At 41.3% G+C, this 23,903-nt stretch overlaps 2 protein-coding genes across 4 annotated transcripts in view; both read left to right on the top strand.

Annotated features, from left to right (window-relative positions):
- The window catches only part of LOC133514063 (microtubule-associated serine/threonine-protein kinase 1-like), a 32,176-nt gene extending 17,118 nt beyond the window's left edge, over positions 1–15,058 (top strand). The window contains exons 9-26 of one of the 2 annotated variants that reach the window (XM_061845334.1): positions 3,143–3,275; positions 3,497–3,564; positions 3,865–3,941; positions 4,072–4,280; positions 4,446–4,584; positions 4,770–4,902; positions 5,308–5,473; positions 5,551–5,652; positions 6,986–7,108; positions 7,205–7,314; positions 7,442–7,602; positions 7,704–7,963; positions 8,604–8,786; positions 8,870–9,099; positions 9,789–9,911; positions 9,997–10,130; positions 10,229–10,416; positions 10,935–15,058. In XM_061845334.1, coding sequence (XP_061701318.1) covers positions 3,143–3,275; positions 3,497–3,564; positions 3,865–3,941; positions 4,072–4,280; positions 4,446–4,584; positions 4,770–4,902; positions 5,308–5,473; positions 5,551–5,652; positions 6,986–7,108; positions 7,205–7,314; positions 7,442–7,602; positions 7,704–7,963; positions 8,604–8,786; positions 8,870–9,099; positions 9,789–9,911; positions 9,997–10,130; positions 10,229–10,416; positions 10,935–12,562 — 4,167 coding nt within the window. In that variant the 3' untranslated portion in view covers positions 12,563–15,058. Of the gene's footprint in view, positions 1–3,142; positions 3,276–3,370; positions 3,447–3,496; positions 3,565–3,864; positions 3,942–4,071; positions 4,281–4,445; positions 4,585–4,769; positions 4,903–5,307; positions 5,474–5,550; positions 5,653–6,982; positions 7,109–7,204; positions 7,315–7,441; positions 7,603–7,703; positions 7,964–8,603; positions 8,787–8,869; positions 9,100–9,788; positions 9,912–9,996; positions 10,131–10,228; positions 10,417–10,934 lie in introns of those variants that run through there. The other variant, XM_061845335.1, reaches the window with a different exon arrangement.
- Positions 15,059–15,184: 126 nt separating this feature from the next.
- On the top strand, positions 15,185–22,801 carry LOC133514896 (cysteine protease atg4da-like). 2 transcript variants are annotated; one of them, XM_061846973.1, is made up of 12 exons: positions 15,185–15,321; positions 15,990–16,236; positions 16,327–16,410; positions 16,507–16,680; positions 18,949–19,047; positions 19,141–19,249; positions 19,356–19,420; positions 19,526–19,674; positions 20,473–20,551; positions 20,645–20,721; positions 20,997–21,116; positions 21,216–22,801. In XM_061846973.1, exons 2-12 carry the CDS (start codon positions 16,041–16,043, stop codon positions 21,396–21,398), a joined length of 1,335 nt encoding a protein of 444 aa, XP_061702957.1. In that variant the 5' UTR covers positions 15,185–15,321; positions 15,990–16,040; the 3' UTR covers positions 21,399–22,801. The 2 variants fall into 2 exon arrangements, with proteins under 2 accessions (XP_061702957.1, XP_061702956.1); XM_061846972.1 differs by having other exon boundaries at positions 18,949–19,249.
- Positions 22,802–23,903: the final 1,102 nt, after the last annotated feature.

The following is a 23,903-nucleotide window of genomic DNA, read 5'->3' as shown; positions in this document are numbered from 1 at the left end:
ATTGTCATCTAATTGCCTGATCCCCAACCTTGGAACGAATAAACACTTTTCCCGAACTACCTTTGCTTCTCCGGAGTCCTGCATTTGGGTCCTCCTCTGTCACGACCCATAAACCGGGGTAATCACTGCCGATGAGGCGCAGGTGTGCGCCTCCTAATCAGAGCAGCTGTGCGGGGCCAGGGCTGGACTGGCCAGACCATGACACATGTATTAGCAGACCAAGGTCAAACGTTTTTTTGTATTTATGTTTTACCATGTTTTTAATCCTTGTTCACCCTTTCCATTCATTCTTCTTCTACTGCTTATCTGAGGTCGGGTCACCAGGGCATGCCCAGACTTTCTTCTCCCCAACTACTTCATCCAGCTTTTCCGGGTGGATCCCGAGGTGTTCCCAGACCAACAAAGAGACGTAGTCTCTCCAGCATGTCCTGGGTCGCCCTCGGGGTCCCTTTCCGGTGGGACATGCCCGGAACACCTCCCATGGAGGCGTCCAGATCAGATGCCCCAGCCACCTCATCTGGCTCCTCTCAATGCGGAGGAGCAGGGGCTCTAATCTGAGCCCCTCCCGGATGACTGATCTTCTCAGCCTATCTCTGGCCTGGACACCCTGCGGAGGAAACTCATTTCGGCCATTTCTATCTGGGATCTTGTTCTTTTGGTCAGGACCCACACCTCATAACCATAGGTGGGGGTAGGAATGTAGATCGATCAGTAAATTGAGAACTTCGCCTTTTGCCTAAGCAACTTCTTCACCAAAACGGACCGATAAAAAGCCCGCATTACTGCAGACGCTGCGCCAATCTGTCTGTTGCTCTCCGGTTCCAGTCCTCCCACGCTCATGTACAACATCCCAAGAGGTTGGAATTCCTTCACTTGGCGAAGGATCTCATTCCCCACCAGGAGAGTGCACTCCACCCTTTTCCGACTGAAGACCATGGTCTCAGATTTGGAGGTGTTAATTCTCATCTCAGCCGCTTCATACTCTGCTGCGACCCCCATAACCAACCCCTTCTATGTCTTGACTGCACCTAGAAATTCTGTCCATAAAAGTTATGAACAGAATCGGTGACAAAGGGCAGCCTTGGTGGAGTCCAACTCTCAGCGGAATAGAGTTCGACTTATTGCTGGCAATGCAGACCAAACTCTGACACCGGTCGTATAGGAACCAAACAGCCAATATCAGTGGACCTTGAGGACCCTACCAAGTGTGCAGAGCTGGTCCACTGCTCCACAGCCAGGATTAAAACCAAATTGCTCCTCCTGAATATAAGATTCGACTTCCCAATGGATCCTGCTCTCCAGCACCTCTGAATAGACCTTACCAGGAAGCCTGAGGAGTGTGATCCCCCAATATTTGCATTTAGATTAAAATTTGCTTTGGCATAGTGTGACGAACGCTTGGCAGCTGCCCTCCGCTACTCACTCCCTTCCCGTCTGAGTCAGACAAAGCGTGAGCGCGGTGCCATTTAGAGATGGGAGATGCATTTTTGAGCGTGTCTGGGGATTCTGGTGCAAAGTCTATCAATCTCCCAATCTGGATGAGTCATACAGATTTTCACTGACAGGCAACACCATGCAAAGGAGTTATTCATCTCTTACTTTCCCCCATTTTATGGATGCCTCTGCTTTTGGATTATATAAAATTCAATATTGCGTTGCCCATTAGGGGATTGTTGTAAATAACTATCAGCAGCCAATGTTGTTTCTCTGCTTCATGTACATTGTAGAGTTTACAACCATACAATGCAGTACGTACTCTCATCAAGCATCTTATTTTGTAATACAGTCCAATGTAGTATGGAAATGAGCAATATTTGATGGAACTAATGAATCACTTCCTCCCAAAAAATCTATTATGCAGAAATTGCATTTTATTATCAGAGGAATATAATTCATCCATCTATCCATTTTCTTTGCTGCTTATCCTCACGAGGGTCGCAGGGAGTGCTGGAGCCTATCCCAGCTGTCAACGGGCAGGAGGCGGGGTACACCCTGTTCTGGTTGCCAGCCAATCACAGGGCACATAGAGACAAACAGGCACACTCACAATCACACCTAGGGGCAATTTAGAGTGTCCAATAAATGTTGCATGTTTTTTGCGGATTTGGGAGTAAACCGTAGTGCACAGAAAAAACCCACACAAGCACGGGGAGAACATACAAACTCCACACAGGCGGGGTCAGGATCGAACCCGAGTCCTCAGAACTGTGAGGCCAACGCTTTATCAGGTGATCCACCGACTTGACATGACTTTTAAAGGCAAACTAACAGGTCTTTGAGGGTCAGAATTCTAGCTGATAGACAGGTGTTCAAATACTTATTTGCAGCTGTATCAGACAAATAAATCATTAAAAAAAATCATACATTGTGATTTCTGGATTTTTCTTTTTAGATTATCTCTCTCACAGTGGACATGCACCTATGAGGACAATTTCAGACCTCCATGATTTCTAAGTGGGAGAACTTTCAATGCACCAGCGTGTTCAAATACTTATTTTCTTCACCATATATATAATTAATATAGTGTTTCAGACTTTATGCACAAGGTACCACCTAAAAAAAATACTCCAAGTACTGCCCAAGTCACGCTATTCTGATCAACATTAAAATAAAGTGGAATCGTAGGTCTAACTGATATTATTCCTTAAAGGTATATTTAATATCGTTTTTAAAAAAACACAGCAATATTATGAACAGTTTGAAAATTACCACTGCACTTGAATATATGTACTAAATAATTATTCAATTTAAATTTATTCCATATGAATGTAAAAAAAAATGCATCCACATAAATGTTTTCAAAAACAGTTTTTATATAGGGGATGCAAATATACTGAATTTAAAAGGCGCCCACTGAATTTAAAAGGTGCCCTTACTGTTTTAATAGATTTGAGAGAAATACAATTAGTCCACGATGTACCTGTTCTTCTAACATAAACTATATCCTTGCCTGTGACTGAGCATATATTTAACGTATCTTGAACGTATATTTCTGAGCTCTTGTGTAATCTTTTATTTTGCAGTATAAAACCCTGCAAAGCATAAACTCACCTTAACTGAGGTGCCATCAATCCATCCATGTGATTTTGTTTTGATGTAATGGCCCAATGGGCAATTCATGGAGGTACATTTTACTCCCCAGGAATTCAACCCTGAGGAGTTCTACCATCTGCTGGAGGCAGCAGAGGATGTTGCCAAGGAGGGTCACCTGATGAAAACTGACATCCCTCGTTATATTGTCAGCCAGCTGGGACTCACCAGGGACCCGATTGAAGGTCAGGGGGGCAAGACACAAACGACACTAATGGCAAAAGTATTGGGTCACCTAAACATTACACCTCCAGCTTTGTTGATCTTCCAGGCTAAATCAATGACCATCAACATAGAGTTGTTTTTCCTCTGCGTGGCCCAATACTATTGTGAATCCAAGTACGAGGCCACATATTGTACGTATTTCACAACAATTTATTCTGTTTTCATGGATGTACTTTATCAGAGATGGTCAACCTTGATAATTATGACAATGAAGGACCTCAAACACCAGAAACAGATGACTCAGCAGAGGTGAGCTATTTTGTTGTATTTCTACATCTAGTGACAACATTTAAGTGAATGTACTTTTTTTACACGTAGTTCTTGTGTGAAGACTACTCTTTATAGACAATAAATATAACAACTCGCATTTAATTCTATAAAGGACAATACTGTATACTCAAGCTCCAGTATTTCTTCCCAACCTTGGTCATGTCTTTCATATTCATATGAAATCTGTATTTACATCATTTTATTCGAAGGATGACCAAGGATGATATTTGATAGTTACATTGCTAGGCAGATATTGGATTAATATTTTGTTATTCAAAGGGTAAGATTAGAGCGATGAAGCCACCAGGTGAAGCTGACTTCCAGACCATCAAGCTCATTAGCCATGGAGCTTATGGGTAAGCAGAGCTGCCACTTCACTAATGACGACGCACTACATTAGACAAGTAATGGGAAGTAACTGAAAATAAACTTCCATATGAATTGCTGTGTTGGTGTTTTTTTTTTTTTTCTTTTCCGTTTGATCAGCGCTGTGTATCTGGTCCGACACCTGGAGACACGTCAGCGTTTTGCCATGAAGAAAATTAACAAACAAAACCTGATCCTACGGAACCAGATCCAACAGGCCTTTGTCGAGAGAGACATCCTCACATTTGCCGAGAACCCTTTCGTGGTCTCCATGTTCTGCTCCTTTGAGACCCGTCGGCACTTGTGCATGCTCATGGAGTATGTGGAAGGTGAGAATCTGTATGCATTTAAGTTTAGGGAGCGTACAGTATTATTATTATTTTTTTAAAACCTCCTGAATCATTTAAATCTAGAGCCACATTAAAATGAAAAATACCAAAACCCTCATTTTGTCATCATTGGACAACCTCACAAGTTCTAAATTTCACCATCAGGAGGAGATTGTGCAACACTGCTGAAGAATATTGGGGCTCTGCCAGTGGAAATGGCCCGGATGTACTTTGCCGAAACAGTCCTTGCGCTTGAATACTTACACAACTACGGCATTGTTCACCGTGATCTCAAACCTGACAAGTCAGTCTTTCCTAAAATATTCACTAACTGTTAAAAAAATAATAATTATGGTGCAGTGTTTACTTGGTTTGTCATTGAAAGTAATGTTCTAAATGAATCACATACCACTTTACCATTTTTTTTATTCAATTTTGAATTTAGTGTCATTTATCTAAACAAGCTTGTTGTTCTTTGTTTCTACTTAGCCTTCTAATAACATCTATGGGCCACATCAAACTTACAGACTTTGGCCTGTCTAAGATGGGTCTCATGAGTCTGACCACCAACCTTTATGAGGGACATATTGAGAAAGACACGCGTGAGTTCTTGGATAAGCAGGTAGGTGAGCACTTGCAGAGTCTTACAGAATTGAAATGTGAACCCTGTTTTTTTTTTTTTCAGGCTCACCAGTGCTGTTTATTTATCACTCCCAGTTAAAGTTTAGTGTACAATTGATACCTAAAACAAAAGCGGACTAAATGTATATTTGTTGTGGGGAAAATGACTTCTAATGGAGTTTAGTTGTGGACCTTCTCTGCCTCTTCTTTTCTTGTACTTCTTCTATTATGCCGCTTGTTTTCAAATAATGATTACAAATTAATTTGCATGCATCTATCTGTGCTCATGTCAAGATTAATAGTGTGCACGTGGCGTTTTCAAAATTGGATTTTCAGCTCTTTCTTGATGCTCCCACAGGGACATGTTTAGTCGAACAAAAGATCTCAGACCTGCTTTTCCCCGTAGGTGTGTGGAACCCCAGAGTATATTGCTCCCGAGGTAATTCTTCGTCAAGGTTACGGAAAGCCGGTGGACTGGTGGGCCATGGGAATCATCTTGTATGAGTTTTTGGTGGGCTGTGTGCCTTTCTTTGGAGACACTCCAGAGGAGCTGTTTGGCCAGGTCATAACAGGTGAGACACCAAAACAGCATTTTACACAAAAATACATTTTAAATCGTCTCTTTTGCGATCTTATGTGTCCTCCGTAGATGACATTGTGTGGCCTGAAGGAGATGAGGCACTCCCTGTTGATGCCCAACACCTCATCTCCTCTCTTTTACAGACAAATCCACTTGTTCGACTGGGAACAGGTCAGCAATTTAGACACTTTCACGTTTTTGCATACTTTTAAACTTTCAAACCACTTACAGTGCTGAGCGCATCTCTGAGTTCTGAGTTCGGATATCGGCCCACCCTTGGCTCGAATGAACACAAGCCGTATAGAAATTTGAAGGCTAATAAACATCCATCCATCCATTTTCTTAGCTGCTTATCCTCACAAGGTTGTGGGGGTGCTGGAGTCTATCCCATCTGTCAGCGGATAGGAGAAGGGGTACACCCTGAACTGGCTGCCAGCCAATCGTAGGGCACAAGGAGACGAACTACATTCGCGCTCACAATCACACCTAGGGGCAATTTAGAGTGTCCAATGAATGCATGTTTTGGGGATGTGGGAGGAAACCGGAGTCCCCGGGGAAAACCCACACAGGCACGGGGGGGGGACATGCAAACTACATACAGGCGGGGCCGGATTGAACCCTGGTTCTCAGAACTGTGAGGCCAACGCGTTATAGCTGCATCACCGTGCCGCCGGCTCATAAAAAGGAAAAAAAAAGATTTAATGCTTCTAAGAGAGATCAACTCTTCAACCCTTTGTGACATGCTCATAAAAATTTAGCCATTACAAGTCTTGTTAAGCTTTATTTCAAATTTTACTCACCATTTATCATGATGGTGCCTTATCAAATAGCAGTTTAATAAATGGGAATGGCTCATGGTAAATCAGGCACAATTAACAAATATTTCAGTGAGAACTTTCTTCAAATTATTCTAAGGAGGATTTAGGAAGAATTCTGAACATTAACAATAATAATGAGAATAATATGTATTATACCACTGTAGAATCACAGATGTTGCATTACATGAGTATTTTGCCCTTCCCCGACACACTTAAATGTAATTATTCTTGATCTAGTGCTGTTTGTAAATGAAGCTCAATTTTCCTTCAACTTTCAAGTGCTTTTGTGTGAATGATTTTCAGTAAATATAGAAAATCAATTGCCAAGAAAGGCAAGCAAAAAAAAGAAGAAAAAGACTCAGTTTCAAATTTATTAGGGTATTGAATTGGTCACCTCTGTACTTTGTTTTTCATTAAATGCCCTAAGAATAAAATGACCTGTACGAGCGAGGATATTTAGAGATCACTCTCAACTTTAGCTGATCCCAGATACCTATTTTGAGATCATTTCTATTGAATATCATATAAATGTAAACGTTATTATTGAATCGATGGCTGAACTTCACCAGTTCCATTTGCCAATGTATCTTTTCTGTCTTTCCAGCTGGAGTTATTATTCACTGTCCTTCAATCCCTGTTTTTCATATGTACGCCCACCCCATCCCTCCCCAATCTTTGCCCAGTAGGGGGTGCTTTTGAAGTTAAGCAGCACTCCTTCTTCACAGAGGTGAACTGGAACAGCTTGCTGAGACAAAAGGCCGAGTTCATCCCTCACCTGGAGTCAGAGGAGGACACCAGTTATTTTGACAGTAAGACTCCTGCTGTGTATTCAGCGTATCGCCCAAAATTAGCACACTTTGCTTTCTGACGATTATAATAATTATTGCCTAATCTCCCGACGATAGCCCGGTCTGAGCGCTACCATCACGTGCATTCATATGATGAGGATGATACCAATGATGACGAACCTGTGGAGTTACATCGCTTTTCTTCGTGTTCACCCCGCTTTAGCAAGGTCAGACCTGCGTGGAGTATGGGTTCAAATCCTTCTTTAGCTGTGACTGATGGACTCCCATATATGCAACTTTCATCTTTTTACGTGAGAATTCATATATTATAACTAACATGAACTGTAAATGTAGGTGTACAGCAGTATGGAACATCTGTCGCAGCTGGAGCAGAAATCCCCAAGTGTAACTTTAAGGGAGCACAAAGTTCCTAAAGAGGATCGGATGGGTAAGAGAGAAAGCCTGGGGAGTTTTACACTCAGGGACAAGAGCTGGAGGACTGGATCACCTGAAATGTGAGTCTTAATTTTTTAAAGCAAACAAGTTGTCTTAAAAATCTTTTTTGTAAAAAAAAACAAAACAATCAATTCTATTCCTTTTTTTTTGTTTTTTGAAGGAAGCGTTTGTCCTGCTCAGAGTCGTCCTTCACCGAGAGCGACTACAGTCCTCCATCCGGAGCCCGGAGGCGGTTCTCTGCCCTCATGGACACGCACCGTTTGGCCTCACCTTTGGAGTTCGATTCGGAGCAGTCCCTAACGAGGGGCCAACCACACGTCAAGGCCAGGGGCACCTCCCTGGAAGGAGCTATGAGTGCCATTTCTTCACAAGGCGATCTCAGGACTTTCCTTAAAGAAAGCAACGGGTTCACAACTGGCAGTAAGAACAACAGACCACAATTAAATAACTCTAAATCTTTATGTAATGCTCTAATGCACACCCAGGCAAAGTATGGCCTGTGGGCCGCATCAGGCCAATCCATAGATTATGACTGGCCCTCACAGCTTTTACAGTATGAAGTCAAAATAAAACACAAAGTATGCTCAGCTTTTGTTTGATGTGCTTGTGTGGTGGCAGTGACTGACTTCTCTGAATCTTCCAGCAAACATTTTTTTCCCAAAAATGGGAATGCTGTCAATGACAACCCCAGTCCTCATGTCAGGAACATTGTTATTTTCTTAGACCTATGTTATTCTATACAAATTATGAACACTGTATGCATGTTTTTTTGTGAATGTTCGTTTAATAGTGTTATCACAGTAATGCAAGTGATAATAATAAGTAATACATTTTTTCAATGTGTACTTCCTAATTAGAACCAAATAGCTCCACATGCAGCTATTTATTTGAAGTATACAGTTTACTGCTTTAAAAGTATACAATTTACTGGATTAAAAATACATTTAATTTCTATTCAACACAACTGAGTTTAGCATGTCCTCAACAACCAGTGCAGTTTCTCACATGGCCTATTTGAAAAATGATTTGCCCTCCCCTGTGCCAATGTTATGTTTACCAGCCAGTGCAAGTGTTCTGGGGCTTCCAGAGCTCCAAGGCCCCAGAGGGGCCACCAGTGACTTAGTGCTGCGGAGAGTTCGGCATCAGCAGCTCTCGGCTGAGGGAGAAAAACGGAACTCTCGACCTGGCAATAAAGTGATCAAATCTGCTTCTGCTACTGCTTTATCTGTCATCATTCCCACAGGTAAGAAATTGTCAAAACACACCTTCAAAAATGAATCGATGAATCAAGTATATTTTGGGTGTTACGTCATTCCCCTCTTTCAGTGGAGCAACATGGTGCCTCCCCCCTGGCGAGCCCCATGTCTCCTCGCTCCCTTTCGTCCAATCCCTCCTCTCGGGATTCCTCTCCCAGTCGAGACTACTGTCCTGTGGTAAACGTCCTGCATTCCCCAATCACCATCCACCGCTCTGGGAAGAAGTATGGCTTTACTCTCCGAGCAATTCGAGTCTACATAGGAGACAGCGATGTCTACAGTGTACACCATATGATCTGGGTGAGTGAACATCAGTGAGACTAGTTGCTGATAGACTCAACCTAGGGCGTATTCTGCTTCTTGATAAATCAGCCAGGACAAACTTCCGCTCTGTCACCTGGAAAAGGGCACATTATAAATATACAAGTTGCTATATTTCATAAGTAGTCTTGCAAACCATATATATTCCGTAAACCCTTTCACCACGACATCATGCGTACTTCCGGGTGGTAACAGCTCCAGCAATTTCTGATTGGACTGCTCGTAAACAAACCCTTAAAATGTCAGTTGACCAATGGCCATTGAGAAAATAGGATGCATTGCTTCAATCTTTATTTTAGCCTTCAGTGGTGTGGATGTGTGAAGTGTTTGTGGAAAAGAAGATGTGTGAGGTAAATTGCCCCCAAGGGAAACAATTGCTGCTCATAATTTACTTCAAGTGTTATCGGCATGTCAAAAGTTGCAACCCCAGTCACAACAAAATTTTGTGTCATCCTTTTCAGATGTACTAATTGGTGGTTAATCACTTTTTGCCACCTAGAATTACTTTTGTGGCTTATATTTACACACAATTTGTAAAGGTCTATCCTGTTTGTCTCATCAGAGGCGAAGTACACCCTTAGAATGGTCGCCAGCCAATTGCAGACAAGTCATCTTTTTCGACAAAAGCGTTTGTTTCCTTTTACAAGTCAACTCATTTTCATTTTCAGCATGTGGAGGATGGAGGCCCCGCCCATGAGGCAGGACTTAGTGCAGGTGACCTCATCACTCATGTAAATGGAGAGTCAGTTCACGGTCTAGTCCATACAGAAGTGGTGGAGCTCATCCTGAAGGTTAGATGGCGTTACCTAACTATACGACTCCAATGAATAATTTACTCACTAATCTAAATTAACATGAGTGATGTTTAATCTTCAGAGTGGAAACAAGGTGACCGTTACAACGACTCCCTTTGAGAACACCTCTATAAAATTGGGACCTGCACGCAAGACCAGCTATAAATGCAAAATGGCACGACGCAGCAAAAGACCAGGAGCCAAAGAGGGGCAAGAGTGAGTTCATGCATCATGCAATTATGAGCATGCAATGATAAACACTTTAGTTTATCATCAGTCAACTCATTGCTGTATCGCATCTGGTTACATTGCAGTAAGAAGCGTAGCTCCCTGTTCAGAAAAATCACCAAGCAGTCCAATTTGCTCCACACCAGTCGGAGCCTCTCCTCTTTGAACCGGTCTCTATCATCTGGAGACAGTTTGCCCGGATCTCCTACCCACGGCTTCTGTGCCCGCTCCCCGACTCAGACATATCGTTCCACTCTGGAATCCCCATACATGGGTTAGTATGGGTAATCATGACCATGAGTTACCATCACTCATCTTTCTGTGTGGATGCAAGCAATGACTGTACAAGAATACATAAAAGAGGGCAAAAGACATTGCCATAATGCTAAATTGAGGTATATTCCACTAAAAGGTGCTAAAGTAGATTTGAAAAATAGGGTTTTGTGCGAAAGGATGCTCAAATTTCCCAGGGTCCCCTGTTAGGCATTTTAACTAAGTATCTGTTGATTGTGTTTCCCTAGTTAACGAATACTAAACCGCCAAAGGCAATTTAAAAAAAACTGTACATCAATTGAGTCTAAAAATACTAGAGGATGCCTACGATGCTTATACAGTATTAATATTTATGTTTCTTACCTTATGCAATCATTTTGAATGATTAATCATTACCATGATCCGTGTCTTTTAATACATTAATATCTTTATTAATAACATATGATCAATTGATAATATCCATCAATCCATCCATTTGTGGATCTAAACGGCCCCTAAGTTGTGATCTTCTTTCTCCAGGCACTTCCTCACAGAGCAGCTCCCCGGCATCCAGCACTCCCAACTCCCCAGCCGCATCGCACCACATGAGGCCCAGCTCTCTGCATGGCCTGTCGCCCAAACTTCACCGCCAGTACCGTTCTGCTCGCTGCAAATCTGCTGGCAACATCCCCTTATCGCCTTTAGCCCACACCCCCTCCCCTACCACATCTTCCCCGCCGCCTCTGAGCGGCCACACTATCGGCAGCTCCAACACCACGCAGACGTTCCCCGTCAAGCTACACTCGTCACCGCCGGTTGCCCGTCCTCGGCCCAAGAGTGCAGAGCCACCCAGATCCCCCCTCCTGCAGCGGGTTCAGTCGGCAGAGAAGCTTGGCGCGCCGATTCTGCCTTCTTCCTCATCATCATCCTCGTCGCCTTCTCCTCTGACGGGAGGGGTGTGCCTCCGCAAGCACAATTTGGAGGTGACTCATGGGGACTACAGGAGAGAGTCCTTCCACTGTGAGCACAGCCTGCAGAGTCTGCTTGAGATGGAGGGAGAGAATGGACCTGCTCCACCTTCTCCTTCGTCCTCGTCCTCTCCTTCTCCACCTTTATCGGGGGAAACCAATAGTCTGCAACATGTTCGAAGGCTGGGAAGGCAGGAATCACCGCTGAGCCGTGACACAATGGTACCGGTAACAGAGACAGATATTCAAACCATGGCATCAGATCTCATTGGGTCCAATGGTGAGACCAAACCAACAAAAAGTGCATCCTACGTTGACCCAAATAAAACATTATCCACTGCTCGGGTTCTACAGAGTTCATCTGCAATTGAGACAACCCCTCCTCCAGTAACAGCCGCGTCCACCACACAGACCAAACCGAAACATGGGGTCAAACCTTTAAATGCAAGCATTGCAACTTCTGAGGCTGTGTTCTCTAAGAGCAAACCTTGTGAGAAAATCTCCCCTCCGGGGACAACAAAGTGCCTCCCACCACACGAGAAGAAGCAGAAGGATGCGCACACAGAAAGTGTCTCTTCAACCAAAACTGCCGAAGACAAAACCAAATACATAGCGGGTACAGAGAAAGGTGGCTGTCGCAAAGGATCGAATACAGAGTTGACTAAACCTCGTAAAAGTACGGAGGCCATTGGGAAGGAATGTAATGGTGGTGATAAAAAAACAGAGACGACGAAGTTTATAGGTCCTGCACCCCCAGTTCCCACCTCAGAGCAGGTTCACAGTGCATCAAATGTACCAGTTGTTGGCAGTTTCAAAATGGAGAGGCTGTCAAAGAGCTACCGGGGAGTGAAAGAGGAAAGGGCACACTTGGAGGTGTTGGAAGAAAACCCCATGTCTCCTTCTTCCAATGCATCCTCACCGTGTTCGAGCAAGCCACGCGTCATGTCACCCGGGGACAAGGCCAGCTTTGTCACGCAGCTCACAAGCGTCGCCAAGACGGTACTTGGGCCTATGAAAGGGGGGTCACAAGATGGGTCCAGGGGCAAAGACACCTCTAAGTCAAGTGAGGAGAAACGAGGCAGCTCAGCGGGAAAAGCGGAGGCTTCCTGTGCAGCTGGGCGCCGTGGGGCTCAAACATCTGCCGGTAGCACTCTCCAATTGGATAAAGGAAACACTCGGAGCTCAAAGCATCATTCATGATGAAGAAGACCCTCCAATGCATTGCCTTTTACTGTAGAAGCATCCAAACATATCAAATAAATTAACACGTTTTTAACAAACATAAATGCCTGAACAGAAATAATCTGCATCCGAGACTTTGGACTAAATGGGGATACAAAATAAGATACATCAACTACTATTTAAAAATGTGTGCGCAGTGTAGCAAATTATAGGCCTGTGGATGTCTTTGTCACAACGTGGTTTAGATGTATTTAAAAAAAATGCATGCTGTACGCAAAAACTCAAAGAAATTTAGAAAGTAGATGAAAAATTACAACAAAATAAATAAATAAATACTGAGGACCTTAAGGTAGTAAACACTGTGAACAACTTTGCAACCATCTAAACATGCAAACCACATTCCATTTACTTAGTTTGGTTAAGTTTATTTCGCAAAATGATATAATTAAGTTGTGTATCATAAAACAACAGAGGGAAAAAATTGACTCAGGCACTCGAGTCTGGACCAAAATACTTGTTGTCAAAAGGAGCTGGCTGGTGTTCCAATTGGTTCAAGGGCTGTTATTCCAGGTGGATAAAATATGAGCTGAACTTGCACAGGGACGCTATGCAATGTGCTAATAATGCCACTTTAGGTGACTAGAATTACTACGTTTACATTGTGTTGTCAACCAGTAAAGGTTAAAAAACAAAAACAAAAAAAAGTAGTTGCAATAAGCAAAGCAAATGTATTTTGCTTTCAAAGTTGTCCCTTTTGCTGTGTGCAATTGCTCCTGTATGTGAATTCATTGTGTGTTGTAGCGTTATTGAGGACTAAACGGTCATAAACTCACACTTTAAAAGTTGGTTGAATATACATGTCTTTTCTACATATGCTGATACGATCCATTTTATATTTCATAATTTATTGTGGAAGAATGTTGTGGTGTTTTCATTTGTTTTGTTTACAGTTGAAGGACATTTGTGTTTGCTATCATGTCTATGAAAAAATAATGCATGTAAAACGTTCTGGACATTATTCATTTCACAAAAAAAAAAAAGACATTTTAGCAATCAATATATCAAAAGAGTCTCCTATGCAAGGAGTAAGGATAAATACTCAAACTGAATGTCCAACCAGCATTTCTGATCAGCATTAATACTGCAATTTGAAAAGTGAAAAAATGATAATGTGCTGTAAATGCATGCTTTGCCGCAATGCAGAGTGAAAATCAAGCATTACTGTGTGTCAGGTCGGAAAGGTCTTGGAGGAAAATGGAACGGTTCTGTCAAAAGGCCATTGTGCACCTTTGATTTTCATTATTTGGCCGCAGTCTGTCGACAGATGCTGTGAGCTGAGGGAAGGTGGGGGTGGGGGAGATTTGGAACATCCCAAACGTTCTGTAACACTTGAGGTACAATTTGAATCCTATTTAGAAATGCTGTATAACTGTGTAAGTCAAGTCAAGTCTGGACATGGACACTCAAAAGTAATTTCAGATTAAGTCCTCTAAATAATAACAGTACAGGTCACTTGGCAGATGGGACTCCAGTTACGGCTGTATGTGAATTAATTTTCATTTGATTGTTTTATATTGATGTGCTAGGAACTTTAGTGCAGGTTAGCGATAAATATATCAGGTTAAGAACGTAAGTCTGTCGTAAAAAGTAAATTTAGCACCCCGTGCCATTGATCGGAGTGTTTGTTTATCCATCCTGGCCTCTTGGATTTCAAACGTGCAATGTTACCTTTGCATTTAATTGTATCAAGATACGATAGGGCTTGAGTATGTTCATTTGTAAAGCGGCTTGTCCTTCCTCCCTGTGCATTTTCAATCTTCTGTTAGTGCGTTTCGCAAAACACCTCCTAAACCTACCTTACACTGCCATCTTGTGGATGACAAGCCACAAAGGCTCATAGGAATACAGTACAGTATAGGTTTAGTGAGAAATGTCTATTTGTGTGCATAATTCTGATGTCAGTGAACGTTTATATGATTTTAAAGACCACCCACATATTACCACTTTTTGTTTCATCCAAGATGCGGCCTAGGGCTTCAGCGTGGAATCACTTGTTTTTGCATTAAACAAAAATGTTTTGTGTGTAAAGAGTTGCACCTTATTATTTTTTTGTCAGATATTGTCTTGTGTTTACCAACTGTTATTGTAATATTATTGCTACTGCATTTCAATGTATTCATATAGTTAAATATACAGATTTACGTTCCAAATGTATGCACCCGCCAGTTGGAAACGGTTGCATTACATAACTCGCCGTACAAACACGCGCATACACGATTTAAAATGGGCGTAATTTCGTGTTTCGATTTCAGTAAACATAACGTTTGTGTTTGAGATGGAGATCGACACTCATGAAATTCCATTCTATGGAAGAAAAAAAAACACATTTGGCCCACCAGCCACTCGGTTCTTTGGGGTACAGTAATTCATGTTTTCATGTATGACAAAGAGGATGTGTGATATAAGTTCCTGTGCTGCAATTTGGGAGGAGGAATAAACAAAATAAAACAATAAAACCAGTGAAAATGACCATTCGTTTGTTTTCTTTCAGAGAAATCCAACATGGTCTCTGTAGAAGAGGTTTGGTGTCACTCGTCAGTCATTGGCTCACTGTCAGCCAATCACACCACAGCACGCCTCTTCCGTAACATAAACAAGGAAATAGAAGTTCATGGCTTCCATTACGGAGTATTGGCAGCAATATTGTTGGTCCGCTCAGAAATTCACAGACAGGTTTGACTCATAAATGTTTCCAGAAAGATAATACCTGAATGAAGGTAAACACAATATCATCTTTACAATCGATGTACTGTATTTTATTTCTCAATCTGAAGTGCGATTTTTAGTGCTGAGGAATGAAAACAAAGTTGGGAAACAAGAACCCTTAAGTACCTTTAAGTATTTCACTACCAGTCGCACGTTCCAAGTAGGTTGGGTATTTTTTTGGTAGTAATAGGAATCTTGCTGTTATATGTTGCCATTTCACTTTGTCACATAATAGAGATGGTATAACAGACTAATTATGTAAACATTATGTACTTAACGACATGGAGATATTGCACTTTTGTTATTTAATTTCCTTATGAGTATGCTAATGTTTGTGTATTCATAAGAGTGATAATGTAAACAGCTTTTTCTGTACTGACATGGACTTTACCATGTGACTGTAATTTAAACAATGGCCTTTAAAATCCTTGATGCTGTGGGTAGAATATTCAAAACCACCAGCAGCTCTTTTGGTGCAACAAGCATAAATATCAGAAATTCCTCGAGTCACAGGATGCAATCACATGGTTTCCCTCTCCCTTGACGACAAGAGCTATGTGTTAATTTTGCAGCAGTTAATTCAGATTGTCAGATTATGACTACTATAGTGTTGCAAAAAGATGTATTGGGTCAATTACAATAGTGCTTTGTTATGTTTGTTCTTCATCTGAATATGCAGCTGCTATGGCGATAAAGAGTGTTCCCTTGTGGCCAGTCTTGATCAAATCTGATGGTTATGAACTCCACTGCCTCGTCAACTTGCTGTGACAGCCAGTCTCCTGTAGATGAATATATGGACGACTGGCTCTTCCTCCCTTTTACCTCAGTTGCAACTTCTTGCCATGAAGATGAGAGCAGGAAAGACACGGAGGAAGGCGGCAAACTCAAATCCAAGCTAGTCTCAGTATGGAATAGTGTCAAATACGGTTAGTTTTACCTGTCAGACTTCATAACATGTTTGTTTGTTGCTGTGTGGTTATGTTTAGTCTCTTGAAGTCTTGTTTTTCAATTATTAGGCTGGTCCTTCAAGCAGAAATCAAATTTGAGCAAGACCGCTCCTGTGATTATGTTTGGAAAGTCATATCAGCTCACCGATCAAGGTGAGGTTGCTTCTGCAATTTCATGTGGACAATTTAGGCACGATGCCTCGTTGCTTTGTAAGATTATCTAGTTTGTGTTTTTAATTCTAATGTCAGGGGAGAACGAAGCTTTCCACCGCTCTTTTGCAACTCTTGTGTGGTTGACATACAGACGAGGTTTCCCTCAGTTGACGGGCTGCTCTCTGACCACTGATAGTGGCTGGGGATGTCTTCTCCGCACAGGACAGATGTTGTTAGCGCGAGGCCTGCTTTTACACCTGATGCCGCAAGGTGACACAACACGTACTCATTGCAATGTTACCTTCACATGTTTCACATTGAATCGGGGACAAGCCATAGAGAGATTCAAAAGGCTTCAAGAGACTTCATAGAAGAGCTTGCATTCTATTTAGTTGCTTACAAGACCTTAGCTACATTTCTAAAAAGAAGTCAAATTGTGTACAATTGTTAGCTAAACCATGGGTCTTAAACTCATTTTTGTGGTGGGCCTTATTTGACTTACGGTTCACCTCGGGAGGGCCGTTATGACTGTGAGACCATAAAAATCTTTAACCTCCTCATCAAATTTACATATGAAATTTAGGAGCTCGTTTTGGAATCAGAAATCGAGAGTAATGGGTTTTTCAACTACTGTTGTTTGGTAACACAAAAATGCTTGTAATCTCTCAGCGTTATCATTTATGATATGACAATTTGAAATTTTGGTACAGTTTTTAACAAAAATCATGAAAGTTAATACCTATTATTTGCCTTCGCGGACCACATAAAATCATGCGGTGGGCCGGACCTGGCCCCCGGGCCTTGAGTTTGACACCTGTGTTCTCAACTTTCTCAGCATAACATGACATTGACAATCCACAATGATGGCTGTAAAGAATACTGAATGAGGTTTTCTGGCCATACTAACTAAATGCCTTGGAAAAAACGTGTATTAAGTGTAATATTAATATTTCATGTAAACTCACAGCTAGACTATATTTTAAATGTAAAGGTTACATTTTGTCAAAATAAGCAATATCAAATCATCATCAATGAAAACAATGAGTACTTTAATTTTGTTGGATTTTTAAAGTGGAACGACATCTTTCAATCAGCACTGAAGTCCTACAAGTTTTAATTCCACCACAAATGTTAATTAAACTGTTGCCTGTATGGTTACTAAAGTTTTTATGATTGTGAACCTGAAACTTCTATCAATGCATCCACTTTCTATACTGTACTCACTTTATGTCCACTGCTCATGATTGAACATTGTATGTTAATATAAGTATGTAAGAAAAGTTCCAGGATTGGTTTTACAGGAAATATATTTAAGTCCAAAGTACACATTTTCCCCTGCAAAGTAATCCTCATGGAGTATAACGCAGTTCCAGACTTTCTACCAAGCCTTCATTGACTCCTTAAAGGATTCCTCTAGGATAATCCACACCTCCTCTAATCCTAGTCTTTTAAAACAGATCCACATGATGACCCGCGTGAGCTTGCAAAAGTTGGAGAAACTCACACTTTGCTTGGTCAGGTGAGTAAAGAGGTTGCTCCAGCACAGCGATGATCCTCTTGGCCAGGAACGTTTGAATGCTCAGGGCATATTGAGCCGGTGTGTTGTCATGGTGAAACAGCCACGAGTTCTCCTGATACTCGCCTCTTTTTTCACACTCAACAAAACAAAAGCGGCAGGAGCTCTTTGTAGACGTGCTGCTCAATTGCCTGACCATGTGGCAAGAATTCGGAATCGACGATGCCCCTCATCGCAATGACTGCGATCAACATTACTTTGACTTTGATCTTGCTTTCTTCAGCCTTGGTGATGTGGGGCTCTTCCACTAAAGGTCGTGATGTTTGGTCTCCAGCTAAAACAGTGGATATATACATAAAAACACGGCGAGAAAAAAAAAGTTCATTGGCTGCACCGAATTGGGTCAGTTATATTTTCCAAGGAGATTACAGTATACTGAGGGGGAAAACTTGTACATGGTGTGAATTATAGCTTTTGTCATGCCAGTCCTGGTCCTTTTCTGGGACACCTACATATATACTGTATATATATGTGTGTCTGTGTGCATGTGGGTGCGCGTGTGTGTGTATATACAGTAATCCCTCCCTATTTCGCGGATCACCTATCGTGGATTCAGTCCATCGCAGATTTCCAGACCCCCCCCCAAAAAAGACGGATTGCTACGTACTAATCCGCCATCCCTGGTGTGACGACATAGAAAAATGAAGCAAAAAAATAAAAAGAAATGCCAGTATACATTAGTACAGTACTGTACTGTATATTATGGGGGAACGCAATGCGCCATTCGCAGCCCGATGACATGGACCAATGAACCAAAAAAAATTTAAATAAATAAGACGCCACCATACATTAGTACAGTACTATAGTGGGAAGCCGCATTGATAGGGTAGAAGGACCAATGATGCAAAAAAAAAAAAAAAAAAACCTACTTCGCGGCTTTTTACTTTTCGTAGGTGGGTTTGGTACCAATAAGATGAAAAACGAGGGATTACCGTATATAAATATTTTTTCATCTTTTCCAGGCATAACATGTCCTGTGAGCCATCACATGTTCAATGATGATATGGACCTTCGAGAGTTCCGTCCCGAAGCCAGACCAGTGTCTATACAGAATTCCAAAGGTCCTAATAAATGTTGTCGGAAGCTGAGTTTGGGTTCCCTCTTGGACAGATGGATGGAGTCCACACACAGAAAGGTTGTATCATGGTTTGCAGATCACCCTTCAGCTCCTTTTGGGATACATCAGCTAGTAGAGTTCGGGAAACGCTTCGGGAAGAAAGCAGGGGACTGGTACGGCCCCTCAATCGTGGCACATATTCTGCGGTTAGTAATTACTCAGTTTGTACCCTATCCACGGTTTATCAATCCTATCTAACATACAGTATATGGTGACATCACTCAGAAAATTCTCGATTCAATTTTGTTTTAGGAAAGCTGCAGAGGCATCAACTGACCTTTCCGATCTTGTCATCTATGTTGCACAAGATTGCACCAGTTAGTACTTTGGTTCTTTTCCAGAAATGGGTTTCTACAGATTGACCAACTTCTACTTTGAAAGTAGAACTTTCACCACGGTGGCATGTTTTTGTTCCTGACCAGTCTACATGGAAGATGTGAAAGAGTTGTGTGGACGATGTCTTTCTGGGGTCTCCACTTCATCTATCCAGCCCTGGAAGGCCATCATCCTCCTGGTGCCTGTACGACTTGGAGGACAAGAGCTCAATCCTGCCTATATCAGATGTATCAAGGTTGTCTGATTTAAATTTATTTAGGTCTTCGGGAACATAAATAGCAAGTACAGAATATGGGGGGGTCCTTGGTTTAGGTTTCCGTTCCCATGGGAGTGACATAATGCAAATTTGTAAGTCAAATTGCACCATAGTCAAACACTAACCTACACTACTGACAGATTAGTAATCTGTATATCATAATATAGTATAGTTACGGTAAATAGATGATTAAAAAAACACTTCTTGGGAATGAAATGGCAGCACTTGTGTTACGTGACCACATATTCCTACGTCACTACCCAAAGTACGGTAGTTTGTAACCTCAAAATGTCTTATGCCCGGAACGATATAAACCATGGAACACATTTAATTGTTTTTTTGTTTTTCTCAGTGGGTTCCCGTAGAGCAGTAATATTTATATACCGTTTAAAAAATGTTGAAGTAAATTGTCTCCTGGAAATTTGTTGTAACTGGTAAAACATAGTCTTGGTATACCTGCTGAAGCTACTTACCTCGCAACCTGACCCGAAAAAGCAGTAGATGATGGATGGATGGATGGATGGATGGATGGATGGATGGATGGATGGATGGATGGATGGTAAAACATAGCAAGTGTGAATATATTCGTGCTGAATGGTAATGATCCCAAATGGTAAAGAGCCTAAATGTATTTTTGACTTTTTGATGAGAAGACAATACAGCACGAGATTGCAATGCAAGTGCCGATTCAACTGTAGTTTCTGTCCGGAGTATTGAGTAGTTACTTAATGAATGTATTTATAAGCAACAGAACTTTTTCCCACTTTTTCATCTTAGAAACTCTTGAAGTTAAAATGCTGCATTGGTATCATCGGGGGAAAACCAAAGCACTCACTCTACTTTGTTGGTTTCCAGGGTATGTCCAGTTTCATGTATTGTCTTTCCAATATTTAGTTGAGTCGTATGTAAATTTTATACTTTTTCCTACTCTGGCTTTACTTTGTTGAAGATGAACATCTGTTGTACTTGGACCCCCATTACTGTCAGCCCACAGTGGATACAACAAAGGACAACTTTCCTTTAGAGGTATTCGTAAACAGTGTTCCACTTCATCTTTCTGCTTGTCTTTGGCCACCACCTTTAGTGCACTCAGTAGAGTGCAGACCTTTACCATGTCCAAACATGTTAACAAAACAGGATTTGGGTCATGGGATACAGGTTGTTTGACTAATATAATACCATGTAAAAATGACCCCTGTGAAAAATACCATAACAGGTGGTGGGCCAAGACTTTTTCGCAGTACTGTATGAAAAAAACAAACAGTTGATTTTTTTTTTAATTATTATTTTAATCCCTACAGTCATTTCACTGTAAATATCCGAGAAAAATGCTCTTCTCTCGCATGGATCCCAGCTGTACCATTGGATTTTATGCAAAAGGCCAAAACGACTTTGAAATGCTACGCAGAGTCGTCGATGAGGTCGGTGGATATGTGGAAAATTTCACATCTGACTAAATAATGTTGTGGCATTTATATTATCATGAAGCGGGGGATTTTTATTGCTCTCTTCACCCTCAGGCTGTCTCAACATCTGCAGAGACATACCCCATGTTTATATTTGTGGAAGGTCATAGTCGAGGGGAGGAGGAGGAGGAGGAGGAAAGCAAAAGACGCACCAGCAACATCACTTATGTCCAGAGGAAGAGGGATTTGCAGAGGACTAACACTAGTAACAGCATGGACGAGTTTGTTCTACTGTGAGCAAACATTAGATGTAGTTTGCTGCGGTGTTCAGTGATCATCAAATAGACAATCTCACACACTGATTTAAATATCCGGTGTGCTCGTCTACACATGCTACAGTTTGCATGCCTACCACACTTCACATTGAACTATAGTACTATTTTGTGAAAATATTGACATTTGGCAGCACGGTGGAGCAACTGGATAGAGTGTTGGCCTCACAGTTCTAAGGTCTGGAGTTCAAATGGAGTTTGCATGTTCTCCCTGTGCCTGCGTGGGTTTCCGGTTTCCACCTACATCCCAGAAACATTCAACAATAATCGGGCACTCTAAATTTCCCCTAGGTTTTATTGTGAGCGCGACTGTTGTTTGTCTCCACGTGCCCTGCAATTGGCTGGCAACCAGTTCAGGGTGTACCTCACTTCTTGACTGTTGATAGCTGGGATAAGCTCCAGCACTGCTGCGACACTCGTGTGGATAGGTGGCTTAGAAAACAGATGGATGGATATTGTCATTTCCAAATTTATACTTGATGCAAGTGTAATTCAATAAAAGAATAGCAACAAAAAATGTTCAATGCAGCTTACTGGTAAGTGTCTGTATTTTTTTTAGATTAGTAGCACACAAAAAGGTCAATCTCACTGGGGATACGCTTGTAGTGCAGGCCGGCATTACACTACTCGTGATCTTTCGGGGCTATCTGGGCGGGCACCGTGTTGGCGACCTCGGCAGTAGAAAAATGGGTGGATGGCTTTTGAACTGAGTGGTCATTGGACCAATGGCATGACACATCGGTTTTTTGTCTATTTTTAATATTTCACAGACTTATTGCTCATATGGAAATTATTTTGCTCGTATTGTATTTTTCAAAACATTAAATGAGTACTGTTTTAGCAACAAAAAAAAATCTGGAAGTGTTCCTGCAACAAATGCTGTCTTTTCACTGCCTCTTTGACAGCATGTGACTAAAGATGAGATGGTCCAGTCTCATGGATACGAAATGTTGCTAAAGATGTAGTTGATGAAGTGTCCTCAGTTGTTTTAAATGACCTCAGAAACGAACATGTACATTTGGTGTTCTGCATATATGTTTATGAACAAATGATTTTAAAAGAATCTGGTTTTTGTTGCACACATAAGAATGATTAAGAATATACTTGAACATCGCTGTCTCCTTGCATATACAGTATTTACTTCTTTTCATTTCTGATTTTTGTGAAGGAAGATTGAGCAAGTTTGAAAAATAGCAGTCAATAAGTGTTGCCGTGGTCCTTGTTCATATTGGAATCTGTTTTGTGTGTGTGGGCGTGGTGGGGGGTTGCAAATGGAAGACCCATTGTTCATGGAAAACTCATTCTTGGTAAGGAGATCTTGAGAAGAATCACTTTGTTCTTTGTGGTGATGACAGTCTGTGACAAATAATGCCAAATAAACTAATGGAAAACATTTTACCTGTATGTTTTTTTTCTTCGTATACACATACACATCCAATCAATAGTCAGTAGGTCAGTAGGAGAACAGAGAAAAACTATATTTTGGCCTTTGACAAAAATAGATTTGACATAAGTGAATTAGAGCATAGATGGGAACATTTGTTAATGTGCAGTAATTCACACTTCTCTCCGCAGTTCACTCTACAGAGTTTGAAAAAAATCATTTAATAATAGGGACTGGAAAGTATGGATCTCTCTTCTCAAATGGACACGATAAAAAAAAAAAGTTAGAAAAATGAATAAGCAAAAGTAACGAAGTACTTCCCACCATGGTAAAGTGTTATTTTGTTTTGTTTTATTGCCTTCATTACCTCTTCTTCTTCTTCATTACGTAGCGGATTTTTATGTCAAATCTGACGACAAAGTGAATTATAATAAGCAGATGATTTCTTCAATGGCAAAGAACTAACACATGCGTTTTAGTGGGTTTTATCCACTGATGTAAAAAAAAAAAAAAAAAAAAAGACTGGATGGGTCATTGGCCACCAAAACTGAAGTCGTCATCCGCCATCTTGATACTCCCAAAACAACCATGCCGACCTGTGCAGTAACAGCGATTAACTGCGTTAATCACCAGTTTCGTGGCTGTGAAAAAACATCCCACAGGAAAGTTAGAAAGATTTACTTTGACACTGTTAAAGTTTCTTTGTAAAGGGGCTTTTTTTTATTTTCTTATTAGCTTAATTCACTTGAACAAAGTTTTGTTTACGGTTGTTGTTGTTGTTGTTGACTGTTCACTCTCTGCTTCACCTTTATACTTCGACAGTTTTTCCCAAAAAAGCGATGTAAATATTTTCTCAAACTTCATCAGTGGATAAGCAAGAAAACACATTTTCTGTGAACTTTTTCATGAATTTCATAATACAGAACCCTGCATATTGAATATAATTTTCAAACGGGAGGAAACAAGTTGAAATTGTCTGTCTGATATAGGACATCACAGAGACAACAAATGAACAATGCGTTTAGCATATATTTTCCCACTGCGAGTCCTTATTTCCCAAAATATGTCGAACTGATTGACTTCAAA

This window comes from Syngnathoides biaculeatus, chromosome 16 (assembly GCF_019802595.1).
Source record: "Syngnathoides biaculeatus isolate LvHL_M chromosome 16, ASM1980259v1, whole genome shotgun sequence".
Taxonomy (NCBI): Eukaryota; Metazoa; Chordata; class Actinopteri; order Syngnathiformes; family Syngnathidae; genus Syngnathoides; species Syngnathoides biaculeatus.
Note: the sequence above shows the minus strand (reverse complement) of the source record. Positions and strands in the feature narration are given on the sequence as shown.